This window comes from Neoarius graeffei, chromosome 11 (assembly GCF_027579695.1).
Source record: "Neoarius graeffei isolate fNeoGra1 chromosome 11, fNeoGra1.pri, whole genome shotgun sequence".
NCBI lineage: Eukaryota > Metazoa > Chordata > Actinopteri > Siluriformes > Ariidae > Neoarius > Neoarius graeffei.
The window spans coordinates 48,838,022-48,855,332 of record NC_083579.1 but is presented as its reverse complement, the minus strand read 5'-3'; the positions used below and the strand labels follow the sequence as shown (position 1 = coordinate 48,855,332).

The following is a 17,311-nucleotide window of genomic DNA, read 5'->3' as shown; positions in this document are numbered from 1 at the left end:
ATAAGTCTTTACATTTCTGTAAAGTGGCTTTGCAGCAATGTCTCTTGTTTGAAGCGCTATACAAATAAACTTGACTTTACGTGGGGGCAAAATAAACTTGGGTCCTCTTTCAGGGAAGTTTGCAGCAGTTCCAGTTGGTGTCCACTTTTTTTTTTTTTTTAAATTATTGCCCTAACAGTAGAAATGGACATTTTCAGGCGAGTACCGGTAGCTTTTTTTTTTTTTATAACCATTCCCTGACTTATAATCAATACACTTCTCTCTCATTTGGTTTGTGTTCTCTTATCGTTCTTATGTTGATGGATAACTAAGGAAATTTGGCCGCTGTGTCACCTCATATTTGTCCCTCAGTTAATCAGGAAGTTATGGATTACAGCTTAAAAGTTCCTACACACTCCAATCAACTCAAAAATGTCCAATTTAAATGGGAAACATGCTTCAGTTACATTGTGTTCACTATATCCACTATTATTGGCATCCCTGGAAATACATGTTGAAAATAATTATTTCTTGAGAGATTTTTCTCTGAATAAATTTATTTCAATTAAAGATTGGATTTCTCATTTTTCCCCCCAGTGAGAGATGAAGCTACTTCTGTCAAGCATTTCAAAAGAAGCAGTAAAAAACACATCCTAATATACTAAAATTAGATGTTGAAATACAGAGGGGGGAAAAAAAAATAGTCATCAGGTTTTCTGTAGGGGCGGCACGGTGGCGTAGTGGTTAGCGCTGTCGCCTCACAGCAAGAAGGTCCGGGTTCGAGCCCCGTGGCCGGCGAGGGCCTTTCTGTGTGGAGTTTGCATGTTCTCCCCGTGTCCGCGTGGGTTTCCTCCGGGTGCTCCGGTTTCCCCCACAGTCCAAAGACATGCAGGTTAGGTTAACTGGTGACTCTAAATTGACCGTAGGTGTGAATGTGAGTGTGAATGGTTGTCTGTGTCTATATGTCAGCCCTGTGATGACCTGGCGACTTGTCCAGGGTGTACCCCACCTTTCACCCGTAGTCAGCTGGGATAGGCTCCAGCTTGCCTGCGACCCTGTAGAACAGGATAAAGCGGCTACAGATAATGAGATGAGGTTTTCTGTATGTGTGGGGGTGGCTATATGTTCGAGACATTGTATATCAGTTGAATTAACCATCTCAAGTTTCTGGTAATCAATTTTGCATTTATGATATGCCAGTACTTGTCCCTGCATATGACCTGTCTGACATGTTTAATGTTTTTAGTCAGATTTAGGGTGACCTTTTATAATATACTATGGTGGACAGTAAAAGTTAGATATGAAGCTGCAGACTGAATAAGTCAAGTGATTGTGCTATTTCACTACAGAAACTACTCACAAGAGTGAATCCTGAAAACTGTCTGCAACTGAATCTAGTCAGCCATTTAAAATGCTCTTGAATTCAAATCCCAATGATGCCACAGCCATCAGTGCCCAGAAGCTCAAGAGAACAAAACTGGCCTGTGCTTTCAGAGAGGAGAATTGGCATACTTTCTCACCCATCAGTCTCAGCAATGCTAGCCAATCATGGGTATCTGAGCTCATGCATATGGAAATGGATGGACAGCACTTTCCTCAGAGTGTGTTACGCCACTCCCAATGTCACATAAGCAGCAGGTCGAAAAGATGCATTCGGCTGATGTCACATGCCTCGGAGGAAGCGCACGATAGCCTTAGCCCTCTCAGTTTGGTAACTGTCGTGTGATTGGGAGATATGTCTGGCAGGTGGGAATTAACCACATCTAAATTAGGGAGAAACTTGGGGAATGAATGAATGCCTCTTGAATGATGGTTTGACCACTTGTCTTCAACTGCCTTCATGTAGAAGCTTAACCACAACACTAATCAATAAATGGACAAAACCTGTTTAAACAAATGCTATTAAAAAAAAAAAAATTCACAACACAGTTATTGCCAAATGATCAAAGGCTTTAAATGCCTCATTTATTAGAGCCACCCATACAAAAATTAGTATAAAAAAAATTTGCATTTGATTTGTAATACAATAACATCCATCCATTTTGCCAATGTAATCTGATCTCTCATAAAGGCACATGTGGTAAAGCTAATGTGCTAAGAAAAGGAAGAAAAAAAAATAAGTATATCTTAATATAAGAGTATTTTTTGTACATTGTGTGCTCTTCATTGTCCAGTAGCTGATATGAGAACAAATACAATTTAAAATATTCTGAGAGTAAATGCATAAAGTATAAAGTATTTTAAAGTAACAAGTGCACAAAATTTCGCTTAATACTCCTAAAAACACTAGCAGCTGGCATAAGCTCAGCTCACTTAAGTTATGTTAGCTTCAGACTGATAAGTGCATTGCTAAATATATTTAAATAAACCCTGTAATTCAATACAACACAACCATGACCCATAATAACCAACCCAAATATGACCTGCTTAATTCTTTATACAGTAACCAACAATTAAGATGTGTCTCAAACATTAACAATATATCACTACTGCACAAGATTATGCAAGAATAATCAAGTATGTCAGCAATCCCAGTTTATTAAATAAAAAAAAAAACACAACCAAAAAAAAAAAAAAAACCTTGACGGAGTCTTCCAAACAGGGATCCTTAACTCCTGAAGCCCTCTGTGTGTTCAGTTAAGGGAGACGAAGTTAGCCGGAAAAATGCCCACCTGTCCTCTCAGCTCTCCCTCCCACCAGTCATACTGTGAGTCGGTCTTTGTAATGACAGTGATGCGATCACCCACAGCAAAGCTCAAATCACCAGGCTGCTGCCCATTGAATGCATGCATGGCCGTCACTACAACAGCACCACCTGATGCTTTGTCTTCTGTAAAAAGGTTTTTGGGGGAAAAAAAAAAAAAAAGAGAGAGAGAAGCAGATCAGTGAGCTTGGAAGGTTATATGTATTATTAGTGATTTATAATTTGAGTATGGAAAGCATTCTGTGCAAGACCTGCTTTTCAGATATACAAATCAGGATGATGTAAGATTACCAACCACAGCACACTAGAGGGCAGTGTAACATTTACAGCCCCCTCTGAAAGTATTGGAATTGCAAGGTCAATTCTTTTATTTGTTGTATGCTGTAAGACATTTCTGTTCGAGATCAAAAGTTTGAGACAATCGATCAGAATTTCAGTTTTTGTTCCCTGATATTTACATTTAGATGTGTTAAACAACTTACAACGGGGTCCAAAAGTTTATTTGGAAATACAACCTCAAATCATAAAAAGTTGACTACAAAAAAAACGCAAATTAAAAATAAAATAGAGAAAAAGCAGTGACTTCTAAATTTTTGACTTGTATTTCATTTCAGACAGTATGAACCCAAGATATTTCATATTTTGTCTGGACAGTTTCATTTCCTGTTAATATGCATCCATTCCTGAGCTTCAGGCTTACAAAACATTCCAAAAAAAGTTGGGACAAGGGTAATTTAGAGCTAGTAATGAGGTAAAAAAATTAAATAATGATACACTTTGAAACAGGTGATTGTAATCATGATTTGGTAGAAAATCAGTATCCAGGAAAGGCCTAGTCCTTGAAGAGCAAAGATGGGCTGAGGATCTCCAGTTAGTCAACAAATGTCTGAGAAAATTACTGAGATGCTTAAGAACAAAAGTTCCTTAAAAGTAAGAAAGGAAGATTTTGGATCCCTCACCCTCTAGAATGTACAAGATCATTAAATGATTTAAGAAATCTGAAGGAATTTCAGTGTGTAAAGGGCAAGGGCGCAAGCCTAAGCTGAACACCTGTGATCTCTGATCCCTCAGACGGCACTGCATCAAGAACAGTCATTCGTCTATAGCTGATGTAACCACATGGGCTCGGGATTACTTTGGCAAACCTGTGTCAAACACTGCAATATGGAGTTACATCTGTAAATACCAGTTAAAACTTCACTGTGCAAAAAGGACACCTTTTGTTAACTGTCTCCAGAAACGCCGTCGACTTCTCTGAGCTTGGAGGCATCTGGGACGGACCATCACAGAGTGGAAATGTGTATTGTGGGCAGATGAATCAATATTCCAGGTTGGTTGGTTGGTTTTTTTTTTTGGTAAGAAATGGATGCCATGTACTCCAGACCAAAGGCGAAAAGGACCATCCAGACTGTTACCAGCAACAAGTCCAAAAGCCAGGGTCTGTCACCACATGGGGTTGTCTCAGTGCCCTTGGCAAAGACAACTTACACTTCTGTGATGGAGCATTAATGCAGAAAAAGTACACCGGTTTTGGAGCAAGACATTTTGCCTTCAAGACATCTTTTCCAGGGATATTTCAACAAGACAATGCAAAACCACATTCTGCACACATTACAAAGGCATGGCTGTGGAAGAAGAGGGTACCTGTCTCCACTTTCTCTAACACAGAATGTATGGTGAATTTTGAAATGAAAAATATAACTGACAACCCAGTACTGTTGCACACCTAAAGACCTGTTTGCAGGAAGAGTGGGACAAAGTAACGCCTGAAACACTTCATCACTCGGTGTCTTCAATCTCTAAATATCTTAAGTGTTGTGAGAAGGAATGGAAACAAAGTGGTAACTACTTTACCATCCAAACTTTTTTTGAAATGTGTTGCAAGAATCAACATTGAAAGTGTGTGTATTTTAGGGAAATAAATAAATAAAATTTGAGGTAAAACATCAAATAACATACTGCTGTGTGGTTTTGAATGCAATACAGGTCAAAGATTTACAAATCATTTTCACGTTTAAGTTCAGTGTCAACATACCATCCCAACTTTTTCTGATTTGGGGTTGTATTTAAAACAAAGAAAAGTGTTTAATATCTAATATTCAAGATTCTGCACCATTTCTTTTCCCTATTTAAATGTAAGAAAATGTGTGATATTGCTTATAATAACTGCTTTGTACAAAAGGTCATTTTCCTCATGCCTACCATCTTCTAGTGAAGCACGTGTTCAGAGGACACCCTGATGAATTTGATCCAAACTAGATCATGGGGTTTTTCATAAACTTGTGGAGTCCAGGCTAGCTCGAATGCACGCTCATTAAAGCAAAATGGGGACGTACCATAGACTAAGAAATGTGTCCATTTTACATACATTCTACAAGATTAAAATGTACCTACAAACAGAAAGTATGAGATGTTCCAAAACAAAGTCATTGCTGTGAAATAAGAGGTATAAAATGTATTTAGGAAAACAGTCTGCTTTACATCAGGTTGGCTCACACCACCCTAATCACTGATTATTTTCTTAGAACTCCACATCCAGTTGCACATCCATTTAACATATGAAAACTTAAACTAGCATGTAGAGAGGACAGGAGAGGAAACAAGTGGCCAAAGAAAGCAGGACAATCGACAATTCTCACATGCAGTTTCCCACTATTTCCTGTCTTCTAAACCTGGTTCCAAGTCAGGCTGGTTTTATTTTAGTTTAAATTAAAAAAAAACAACTCTGAATTCTTAAAGAATAACTATCAAATGGAGACATTAATTCCTTTTACCACAAGTGCAAGACGCAACAAGCCACAGAATTTTTCACATCTGTCAGGTTGGTGTGTTTTGGCAGAGAGGTGGCATTTTAGTTGTGCAGCCTTCTGCTTGCACATGTAACATCTAAAAAGTGACAGCTCAGGAAAAGGAGGGGTGTTAAGTTATCCCTCATGTCTACATCAATATGTCTGACTGGAATTAACCAAAGCTAAGAGCAAATCACACAAAAGTAGCATGTTTTTTTTAAGCAACCACATGTCAATCATGGGTGTTCAGTGGTGCATGAGAAGCATGGGTGTTAAAAAGGGAGACGGTTTCTGGGCCGTCCATGAGGCCACAGACATCTCTGGCTATAAGCTATTACACAGATTTCTCAATTTATAGACTATAGTGGAATTTGTTTGGAAGAAAATCAGTCTTTTTGACCAGCTTTTCAGGAAGCGCATGTCTTAACTGTAGTATCTGTTGTACTAATGAGTTGAATATGGAAGGAACGTTGTCCAAATTGTGATAAGCAGGTTTTGGAGATCTGCCCTGACACAATCCCGACAATGATAGCTTATGGGGTGACGAATCTTAACTTATAATTTGTTGAGATGCATTTTTTCACAAGGTGTGGTCTCCAATCTCTTCCAACTATGCTGAATTTTACTGTCTAGAACACCAGATGTTTCTTAACCTACAAGTTACTGTACACCACACACACAGTTCATGATAATGCACCAACTAAAGCAAGAACAACGCAACATCCATTTGCTGCATACAAAAAGATAGTCAAAGCTGACCACTTTTTGGATTAAAACAATCAGAAAACGTCACATCACGACACCCAGATCACCTAATTTCAAACATTAATGCACTTTCATACTTCCAGTCCTCTCTCATTCCCACCAGGCCTGAGTCATAGTCCAGAAGTAGTCTTCTGTTTTACGTAAAAGATGTGGGCATTACTGTTTTGGGGCATGCGTTTCTCAATAACTCTAATGTGTCTGAATCAGAGATAAAAATAACAAATGAACTACAATTACATCTAAACCAATTAAGAAAGTAAAGCAAGGGAAATGAGTGAGACCAGGAAATTGGTCTAATAATAACAATAGATTGAGACTGACATTAGAACAAGAGCTTGCTAAAATGTGCATACCGTACTAGTTCATTCAATTGCATTGTCTAATGTAGCTATATGACAAAGACACATCTATCCATCCTATGACTAAACAGCTGCTCTATGCTCACAAACACAGCGAGTATAATATAAATCACTGCCCTTCATTTTGTTAATTCTACAGGTAAGTACAGTAATAATTCATGAAAAATAGGCAAAATTCAGACCAAAAAAAAGCAGCTTAGCCAGCTGAAAGAGGTACTGCATGCTCACCAGGAGCTGATTTAGTGGCACTGCACCCAACATTAAACTTCAGGTAGTAGTTTTTGTTTAGAATCAGAACAAAATATTTGTTCCGATTGTGGCTCATGTACGGTAACAGCCACAAATATGGTAGTCTTGATGGTGCAATGTAAACAAAACATGCTAATTGACAAAAATAATCCTTATTACCTCAAGCTTACTTGAGGTTTGTTTATTCAAGCCCATTTGCTGCACGAGCCTGGATCATGTTGATTGAAGACATAAGCGGGAAAATTAGTAATTTTCTTTAAAATGATGCATGTTTATGTGTGGGGGGTGTAGGGTGATATTTGGGAGGAGGGAACAGTCTCTGAATTATGGATCTTTTGGTGGCAAGACCACCACTTGGTCTGGACCACTAGCACATCTTATCTGTGAGACAAGCCCTGGGAAACCCTCTAACAGCCAGAGATGTTAAGAGAATCCCCATAATTTTAAAAGGATCCCCTGCTTACACACAGCTACACACTTCTGTTTCTTAAAACTATAAAACCTTGGTTCTGTGACCTTGTTTTAACTGAAGGAAAACCAAAAGCCTAAGTGGAAGGAAACCATGTTCTTAAATATTTGCAGCTCCATCAACATAAATGGAAGGGTATCTGGTCATTTTGCACAAATCTAAAAAGTCATTTTGCACAATCGTCGTAAACAACCCTGAAGATGCCCAAGTGTTGGGGTGTAAAAATAAACCCAATCATTGAAACAGGGAACACGCACACACACACACGAGAGAGAGAGAGAGAGAGAGAGAGAGAGAGAGAGAGAGAGAGAGAGCACATTCACCCAGACTTTGGGAGCATTTTGCTGCCTATAAACGCCATCACTGTCCACTTTTTTTTTTTTGGGGTGTCTTTTCAGATGGCAAGAATGTATGACAATGGGATTGTTTACTAGTATCTGTCAGTACTGCATATGTATTACCTAGCTGAGTGAGAGTCAGACGTCATAAAAGTGAAATCTGTTTTGTGCATTTTCTCATCTCATCTCATTATCTCTAGCCGCTTTATCCTGTTCTACAGGGTCGCAGGCAAGCTGGAGCCTATCCCAGCTGACTACGGGCGAAAGGCGGGGTACACCCTGGACAAGTCGCCAGGTCATCACAGGGCTGACACATAGACACAGACAACCATTCACACTCACATTCACACCTACGCTCAATTTAGAGTCACCAGTTAACCTAACCTGCATGTCTTTGGACTGTGGGGGAAACCGGAGCACCCGGAGGAAACCCACGCGGAAACGGGGAGAACATGCAAACTCCGCACAGAAAGGCCCTCGCCGGCCACGGGGCTCGAACCCGGACCTTCTTGCTGTGAGGCGACAGCGCTAACCACTACACCACCGTGCCGCCCGTTTTGTGCATTTTGTTGCCAGTAAAAATCACATGGTTACAGAACATTTCTGATCAGCTTTTTAGAATTAGAAGCCTTTGTCACACATGCATAAACCTGGAAGTCAACTGTAGCTGAACTGGTGTACTGTGTTAAACTGTTTGGAGGTAGAATTGGTGATTAACATATGGGCCCCATCAAGCAGGGCAGTTTCAAGATGGCACCCTGCTTGATGTAGAGTGAAGAAATACAATTACTTGTATTAATTAGAATCTCAGCAACTTCTATTAAAAAAAAATAAAATATTACATCAGATGTGATCAGTAGGTATTTATAATAAAAGATTAAATGTTCTGAGAACTTCTGCAAAAGGACTTTAGATTTGTGCTAAAAGACCATAAACCAATGGAAGCAGTAAATATACTCCATAACATTATAGTGAACTTGCTTTTCTAGGTCTGCTTTACTCCCCCATTCAGGCAACGTATTGACAAATATTGTGGCCTTAATGTGGGAGCATGCTGTCCCACCCCTTTACTCACAGACACCCACCAGCTATTGGCCAGCAGTCTGTGTAATTTTCTTTGGTGCTAATGATACAGTCATCCCTCTGTGGGAAAGAATGCAGATGACTGCTGACATGACAAGCAGCGTGGAGAAGAAATGGGAAAGCAGCCAGGCCCAGGTTCATTCTCTCCGCTTCAATCTTAAAGCTAGTTGAGCAGAATCTCTTAGAAACGAGCACAGGCAGGGCTGCTTCCCATGTGCACGCTCATTTAATCCTGTAATTAAACTGTAAACATAAGCTTTTGTAGCGTATTGAAAACAAATGGATTATAATGAAACAAGTCATTCACTGAATTATAATAGAGATGACTCAGAAAATGTCTTGGAGTCACGAAACTTTTAAACGACTGATACTGCTCAATAAAATTAGATTTATTGTAATGAACAGCATGCGTTTCTGTACTGATTTCTTCAATTTTGTATTTTTGTGAAACGTTTCCTCACCAGTAATAATAATAATAATAATAATAAAATAATAAAAGAGATTTGTCTTTTTTTTTTAATGTTGAACTAATGTGCTATATCCAAATTATACAGAATGCACATGAAAATACCTTCAAATTATACTAATAATCTGAAACAGAATCATAGCCCAGTATGAAACCAGTTCAAAACTCTAACTGAATACATGTTCTTAAAAGTGATACAACAGCATTAAACAAATCAAGCTACTCTGATTTCTAAGAAACACTGCAGTCTAGTTTCCAGATGCCTTACATGATCAAGTAGAAGAAAGACATTTTAGATTCTGCTTGTTCAGAGAGACCAGTTTCCATTTAGTTAAATAACTAAAAGGTCAAACTTTAGAAACAACGCATCAGTAAAGAGACACCATCCACCAACACTGATTTAATCAGTACCTGCAGCTTACAGTGGAGGAAATAATTATATGATCCCTTGCTGATTTTCTAAGTTTGCCCACTGGCAAAGATATGAACAGTCTATAATTTTAAGGGTAGGTTTATTTTAACAGTGAGAGATAGAATATCAAAAAGAAAATCCAGAAAATCACATTTTATAAAATATATACACTACTGTTCAAAAGTTTGGGGTCACTTTGAAATTTCCTTATTTTTGAAAGAAAAGCACTGTTCTTTTCAATGAAGATCACTTTAAACTAATAGAAATCCACTCTATACATTGCTAATGTGGTAAATGACTATTCTAGCTGCAAATGTCTGGTTTTTGGTGCAATATCTCCATAGGTGTATAGAGGCCCATTTCCAGCAACTCTCACTCCAGTGTTCTAATGGTACAATGTGTTTGCTCATTGCCTCAGAAGGCTAATGGATGATTAGAAAACCCTTGTACAATCATGTTAGCACAGCTGAAAACAGTTTAGCTCTTTAGAGAAGCTATAAAACTGACTTTCCTTTGAGCAGATTGAGTTTCTGGAGCATCACATTTGTGGGGTCGATTAAATGCTCAAAATGGCCAGAAAAATGTCTTGACTATATTTTCTATTCATTTTACAACTTATGGTGGTAAATAAAAGTGTGACTTTTCATGGAAAACACAAAATTGTCTGGGTGACCCCAAACTTTTGAACGGTAGTGTAAACTGATTTGCATTTCGTTGAGTGAAATAAGTATTTGATCCCCTACCAACCATTAAGAGTTCTGGCTCCCACAGATCAGTTAGACACTCCTAATCAACTCGTTACCTGCATTAAAAGACAGCTGTCTTAAACTGACACCTGTCCACAGAATCAATCAATCAGACTCCAACCTCTCCAACATGGGCAAGACCAAAGAGCTGTCTAAGGATGTCAGGGACAAGATCGTAGAGCTGCACAAGGCTGGACTGGGCTACAAAACCATAAGCAAGAAGCTGGGTGAGAAGGAGACGATTGTTGGTGCAATAGTTTGAAAATGGAAGAAATACAAAATGACCATCAGTCGACCTCAGTCTGGGGCCCCACACAAGATCTCACCTCGTGGGGTATCAATGATCACGAGAAAGGTGAGATCAGCCTAGAACTACACAGGAGGAGCTTGTTAATGATCTTAAGGCAGCTGGGACCACAGTCACCAAGAAAACCATTGGTACACATTACGCCGTAATGGATTAAAATCCTGCAGTGCCCGCAAGGTCCCCCTGCTCAAGAAGGCACATGTGCAGGCCCGTCTGAAGTTTGCCAATGAACACCTGAATGATTCTGAGAGTGATTGGGAGAAGGTGCTGTGGTCAGATGAGACCAAAATCGAGCTCTTTGGCATTAACTCAACTTGCCGTGTTTGGAGGAAGAAAAATGCTGACTATGACCCAAAGAACACCATCCCCACTGTCAAGCATGGAGGTGGAAACATTATGCTTTGGGGGTATTTCTCTGCTAAGGGCACAGGACTACTTCACCGCATCAACGGAAGAGTGGATGCGGCCATGTACCGTAAAATCCTGAGTGACAACCTCCTTGGGTCGTGGATTGGTCTTCCAGCATGACAATGACCCAAAACATACAGCCAAGGCAACAAAGGAATGGCCTAGCCAGTCTCCGGACCTTAATCCCATAGAAAACCTATGGAGGGAGCTGAAGCTCCGAGTTGCGAAGCGACAGCCTCAAAACCTTAATGATCTAGAGATGATCTGCAAAGAGGAGTGGACCAAAATTCCTCCTGACATGTGCACAAACCTGGTCATCAACTACAAGAAACGTCTGACCACTGTGCTTGCCAACAAGGGTTTTGCTACCAAATACTAAGTCTTGTTTGCTAGAGGGTTCAAATACTTATTTCACTCAAAGAAATGAAAATCAGTTTATATATCTTTTATATGAAGTTATTTTCTGGATTTTCTTTGATGTTTTGTCTCTCACAGTTAAAATAAACCTACCATTAAAATTTACAGAATGTTCATTTCTTTGTCAGTGGACAAACTTACAAAATCAGCAAGGGATCAAATAATTATTTCCTCCACTGTATATATGATCATGTGCATCATATATAATTAATACACATGCATTGCAAATTATTTATCTTGGGAGCGCTTATATACATGCTCCAAGTGTCTGTTTTTTTTTTTTTTTTTATTAGTCTGATGTTAAAATGTTTATAGGGAATAAGAGGTTAAGGACGAGGATATTACAAATGTACATTATTGATCCCCAATGAGAAATTATGCAATATTTTAATATAAAGAGCTCATTAGAGGATACAGTCAGGGTCAGAATTATTGGTGTTCTTGGTAAGATAATGGGTGGGGGAAGGGTCACCATCTGCTCCCCCCACAGATGTTCAATAGAGTTTATGTCAGGGGACTGGGATGGCTAGAACAAAAGTTTGATTTTGAATGCATGTATGGATCACTGAGGCTTTCTTCTGACAAACCTTCAACATATTCTGTTGGGATAGAGATGGCATTTAATAGTTGATTTTGAGACCACGACCCCAAAATGCTACCATCTTTGGGAAATCTCCAACTGTGATGCTTTGAGAAATTTTTGCCTCTCTAACAGCCTCCAGTTAGAGCCTCCTGTGCACGAGTGCAAAATACATCAATCTTATTCCAAACATGATGAACGCTATATTAAATCTCCCAGCAAAACAATGTTTAGTGGCTGCTTAAGAGTTAAACACTTAGTTGAAGAAAATTTTATTCTAAGGAAATATGTATTTTACTTCAAATAAAGGTTTAGCTAATTAACCAAAATCAAGACATGTATTCCCATAACCTTTGTTTTCAACCCGTCTTTATCTAGGGTGCCAATAATTGTGGTCCTAACTTGACAAATATTTGGGATAATTTCCTGGACTGATTGTCATTTTACAAAAAAGGATTTTATGTTCTCTGGCATTACTGATTAAAACACCATTCTGAATTTCACTCACCTGTGCCTTCAGACTCTACGTTAGAAAGGCTGGGATAGAGAGCTGGCCTTGATTCTGCAAAAGAAGCTATGGATAAAGATTTTAACCATTAGGGATGCATGAATAAAATGTTAAAATCAGGAACAAATTACTTGGTGCATCATGATCCAATCACTAAGCCAAATGTTGGCATTTCTTTTTTTGATCAGAAGGGATAGAAGTTCAGTTGTTTCATTTCTATTTAAGGTTCTTACCTTCAGCCCTTGGAGTGGAGGAAGAAGCTGATCTCTGGACTGGGGGCGCTGGTCTACTTGGGACTACACTCTGTAAGAATGAAGACACCACTAAGCAGACCACACGTCACATCCTATAAAAACTACACTCACCGGTAACAATGCTCAAGATTAACTACATCACTAATATCACAGTTAAGCTGCAGCTGTTACTGCATTGCACCACTGCCATTTAGCTGCAATCTGTACTCGAGTTGAGGGGGGATGGGGAGGATGCCATCCCCCCGGAATAAAAAATGGTCAAAATCATCCCCCCTCTAAAACGGGCATCCCCCCTCCCTTCCCTTGAGCAATTTTATCAATAAATGTGGACATTACTTCTATTTAACATTGGAATTAGAAATGCCATTCCACGTTAGTCTGGCTAACGCGACTTCAAAGCTCTGCGAGCATTTGGTCTGGCAAAGATATTAAGCCCAACCGTTTCCCAAAGTGCGTGGTTGACCCACCTCCCTGAAAAGCCTCAGGTTGCTACTGGTCGAAGCCAGAAAAGGCTGTGACGAAGCTTAAACCAATCACATCACTCTTTCCTCTGACGTATGTGACGCGACGGGGCTAACTGGTAGATTAAACTCTTACCGAAGCCGGTTGGGAGCAAGGCGAAAACGTCCTTCCTTTCAATAAATACCTCCAGGGCTGCTCTTTGCTCCGTTTTCAATGAGAACTTGCTCCATGTTCGTAATGTTTCTAGTGAATGAAGCGCTTCCGGCATAGATTCTGTAAACAATCTATGGCTTCCGGTTGCAGTTCTACTACGTCAGTGCCTTGAACACGCCTCTACCCAGGGCTGTTGGAGATGCTCAAAGTTGATTGGCTCCCGATTTTTCTGGAGCTTGGAAGAGCTGTAGATAGCTTGCTTGGCCAGACTAAGCTTGCAACAGGCCCTTGTGTTGCGTCACGCTTAGGATGGGCGGGCCCAAGCTAATTCCACGTAGCTTTGCTGAAACTGGAGCATACAATAAGCTACTGCAAGAGAGGGCACGCGCAAGCGAAGCGTTTGAGGTGACGACATTCAGTTGGGGTTCCGTTATTTTTATTACATTCGGCGTCAGTGACAGCAGCGGATTGCAGCATCATGGCCAAGTGGAGTGGACAGCAAGACCTAAGCAAGTTCAGATTTAAGATCGCAAGAAAAAAACATTTCAGGAGGTAAGTCAAGAGTTACGAATATCAGTCACACTTTCTGTGAGCCCACTATCATGCTGTAAAGTTACCAATATGTAGCCTAATTTGTGGGCGGCGGATAACAACACAGCTATCATAATGAATGTTAGTTTGGAGTCTAGCCAGCTATCGATAGCTTACTCAGGTTCATGTTAGCTTTGATTTCTTGTATAAGGCCATTAATTTAATCAGCCTGGACGTTCGTTTGTTATTCTTCAGGCAACAAAAAGTGTTATTCAAGACAGGAAGGCTAAAATAAACGACACTAGCAGTTTTGAAGGCTTCACTGCCTCATTAGAGAGCCGGTCACAACATGTAAGGCAGAGCAGGATTGGTGTAGGACTCGACAAAGTGTCTGCTAAAATGCAGCTTTCTTTTTCTTCGTCATAGGCTCCTCTTCTGTCTCCTCAATGGGCCTTTTCCCCTTTCCAAAGATGCCTGCTTTTAACTCATTTTGCTAGCTTGTATCCAGTATGTATCAAAGTGCTGGTATGTATCGAAGCAGCTCCTTGGTAACAGTCAACGTTAAGGTGTCACGTGACCTAGATAACAGCGGGAATCAACGTTACAGAAAGAATCCGGTCATTTTTCAAAGCTCAAATCCTCGTTCAGATAATAAATAAATCAGAAATAACATAAGTACTTTTGTTTCCATTAAAATAATAACCGCTATGGACATGTATAATTTGCATTACTCATAAGAATAAACACAATAATAACAAAAAGGAAAAAACAAAAAAAAATGCATAATGCCTCAAACATCTTTGAGGAAGTTTAGTCTGATTTACAATTTACTGTTGCTTGTTTTAGCGTATTGGTTACCTACCTACCTCTGTATTTAACTCAATGTTCCCAGTGTTCAGCTTTGAATAAAAATTCTATTGACTTGATATGAAAAGATTCAGTTGTTCATTTACATTGCCTGCTGAGGTTTTAATAAATTATTTACCAAACGATTTAAAAGGAGCCTACCATGACTGAAGTTACACTTCAAATTTGTCATCTGCATTTCACCCTAATATGGAGAATGTGGTAGGTGTGTCAGCCAGGAGACTGACTAAATATGACACGACATCCACACTGTGCATGTTTTACAGTAAAATACCAGTGTCTTTTTACAACAATAAAAAGGGTACACAGTGTGTACTACACACTATCAGCACAAAATACTGTATGTCCACAGACCTACATTGTGTACAAACCCTCCTAAAAGCAAACCAGTTTCCCACCGATGGACCGACACACGACTAAAAATTTCACCATCCCCCCTGGTTTGATTTTACAACTCGACCACTGGCTGCAATGCACTACAACACAATCCTGAGGTTCAAATAAAACTAATGAACAGCTCAGTTTAACATTTACATATGCCATTCACTCTCTCGCACACCACTCCTGGGGGTGGGTGTGTGTGTGTGTGTGTGGGGGGGGGGGGGGGTGTTAAAAAGCCTGAGGGTTTCTTTTGTTTATTCCAAGGGTACAGTGGATATAAAAATTCTACACCATCCCTGTTAAAAACGGCAGGTTTTTGCCATGTAAATAAAATGAAACCAAGATAAAATGTCATCAGATCTTTTTCCACCTTTGTGACGTAGTCAAACAAAGGACTTAAGAAGGGGTTAAAAAATATGTACAATAATCTGGTTACATAAGTTTGTACACCCTTCTGGAATGAGACATGTGACTGTGGTCAGAATTAACCAATCATGTTTAGATGTGTTCCAAACTAATTTTCATGCACATCATATCACCATATTAAAACACAAATAACATGCAACTGTATTTGTAGGATTTTCTTTGATATCTCCTTGACTTGATCTGACTGCAGAAGCCATGGTCTGCAAAGAGCTTACAAAGAATGTACTGTATTATGGGTTCTTACCGTCAAAAAGTATTGATAAGGAGAGTGGTACGAAAGAACTTCCAAAACATTAGATGTATCATGGAACACCGTGAAAGCCATCAACAAGTGGAGAAAATGGGGCTCCACTGTGGCATTACTAAAATCAGGATATTGCTTTAAAACTGACAAAATGAAAACTTAGAGACTGCCAAGAGATCTAGCTTTATCAAGAGATTATTGCTACTAATTTCTTTGCCAGAATTACCCTTAATATATTTCAAACAGGAAGGCTGTGGAAGAAAGCTAGATCATACATTTCATGCTGTGAGAGTAGGATATGACAAACAGGAACAAAAGTATTCCATCAGACATTTGACCCTGTTTGAATCAATTCTGAAACCTATGATAATTCCATATAAATCCTACTAATATTCAGCCATTCGTTAAGATACTGCACGAATAAGAACTTTGGATGAACAGATGGACAACCTGAAAATATAATGACTAAAACAAAGCTTATCTACATTATGTGAAAATATACATTTAAATCATCCCATCCACATAGTAAATTTTTTTTATGGTCTGCTGACACCAAGACAACAATATGGGCATAACTCAAAACATGTTTGATGCAAAAACAAGAGACAGTTTATCACTCAAAGAACACCATACCCATGATGAAGCATGGTGGTGGTAACAATTCTGTGAGGCTGATTTTCTACAGCTGGGACTGTGGCTTGAGCCAAGAATCATGGATAGCTCCAAATACCAAACTATTTTAGCACAAAACCTGCAGGCCTCCATTATATAGCTAAAGATGAGGAAAATTTTCACAGCACAATAACTCAAAATACAAATCCAAGTCAACAAAAGTAATAGCTTTAGAAGAATAAGATCAATGACTTGGAATGGCCCAGTCAGAATCCAGATCAAAATCCTAATGAAAACCTGAGGAAGGAATTTAAGAGGGCCGTGTAGAGGAGCTCCCACTGCAAGCAGATATGAACTGGAGCATTTTTGCAGGGAAAAATGAAAAAACTGCCAAGCCAAGATATGCCAAGTTGTTCAACTCTTACCTAAAAAGACAGTGAAAGCAAGTGATTGAGATATTTTTATATTATATAATATAAAAAAAAAAAATTATATATGTACATATACACACACACACACCAGTGGCGGCTGGTAGTCTTTCAAACAGGGGAGGCTGGTCGGTTACGATATTTCCAGATGTTTTTAAAAGAAAAAACATCAATTTTGCCCATACTCTTGCCTCTGATCTGGCTGATTGTTGGCAGCATCACAAACTGTGAAATAACAGGTTCTTTTGGCCCATTAGCCTACTGTCCAATATACATAATGGTGGTGTTGGGGGTAGGGGTATATTTTAACATTTTATATTTTAAAATTGTGGCATGTTGTTTAAAAATTGATTATTGAAAGCAGCTCTTTGTCA

General features: G+C 39.2%; 1 protein-coding gene across 2 annotated transcripts in view; it reads right to left on the bottom strand.

Annotated features, from left to right (window-relative positions):
- Positions 1 to 1,908: 1,908 nt before the first annotated feature.
- Positions 1,909 to 17,311, bottom strand: part of sh3yl1 (SH3 and SYLF domain containing 1) — a 103,680-nt gene continuing 88,277 nt past the window's right edge. Inside the window, exons 8-10 of one of the 2 annotated variants that reach the window (XM_060934088.1) lie at positions 12,813 to 12,882; positions 12,580 to 12,645; positions 1,909 to 2,809 (exon numbers count right to left, since the gene is read on the bottom strand). In XM_060934088.1, the coding sequence (XP_060790071.1) occupies positions 2,613 to 2,809; positions 12,580 to 12,645; positions 12,813 to 12,882 (333 nt within the window). In that variant the 3' untranslated portion in view covers positions 1,909 to 2,612. The remainder of the gene's footprint in view (positions 2,810 to 12,579; positions 12,646 to 12,812; positions 12,883 to 17,311) is intronic. The other variant, XM_060934089.1, reaches the window with a different exon arrangement.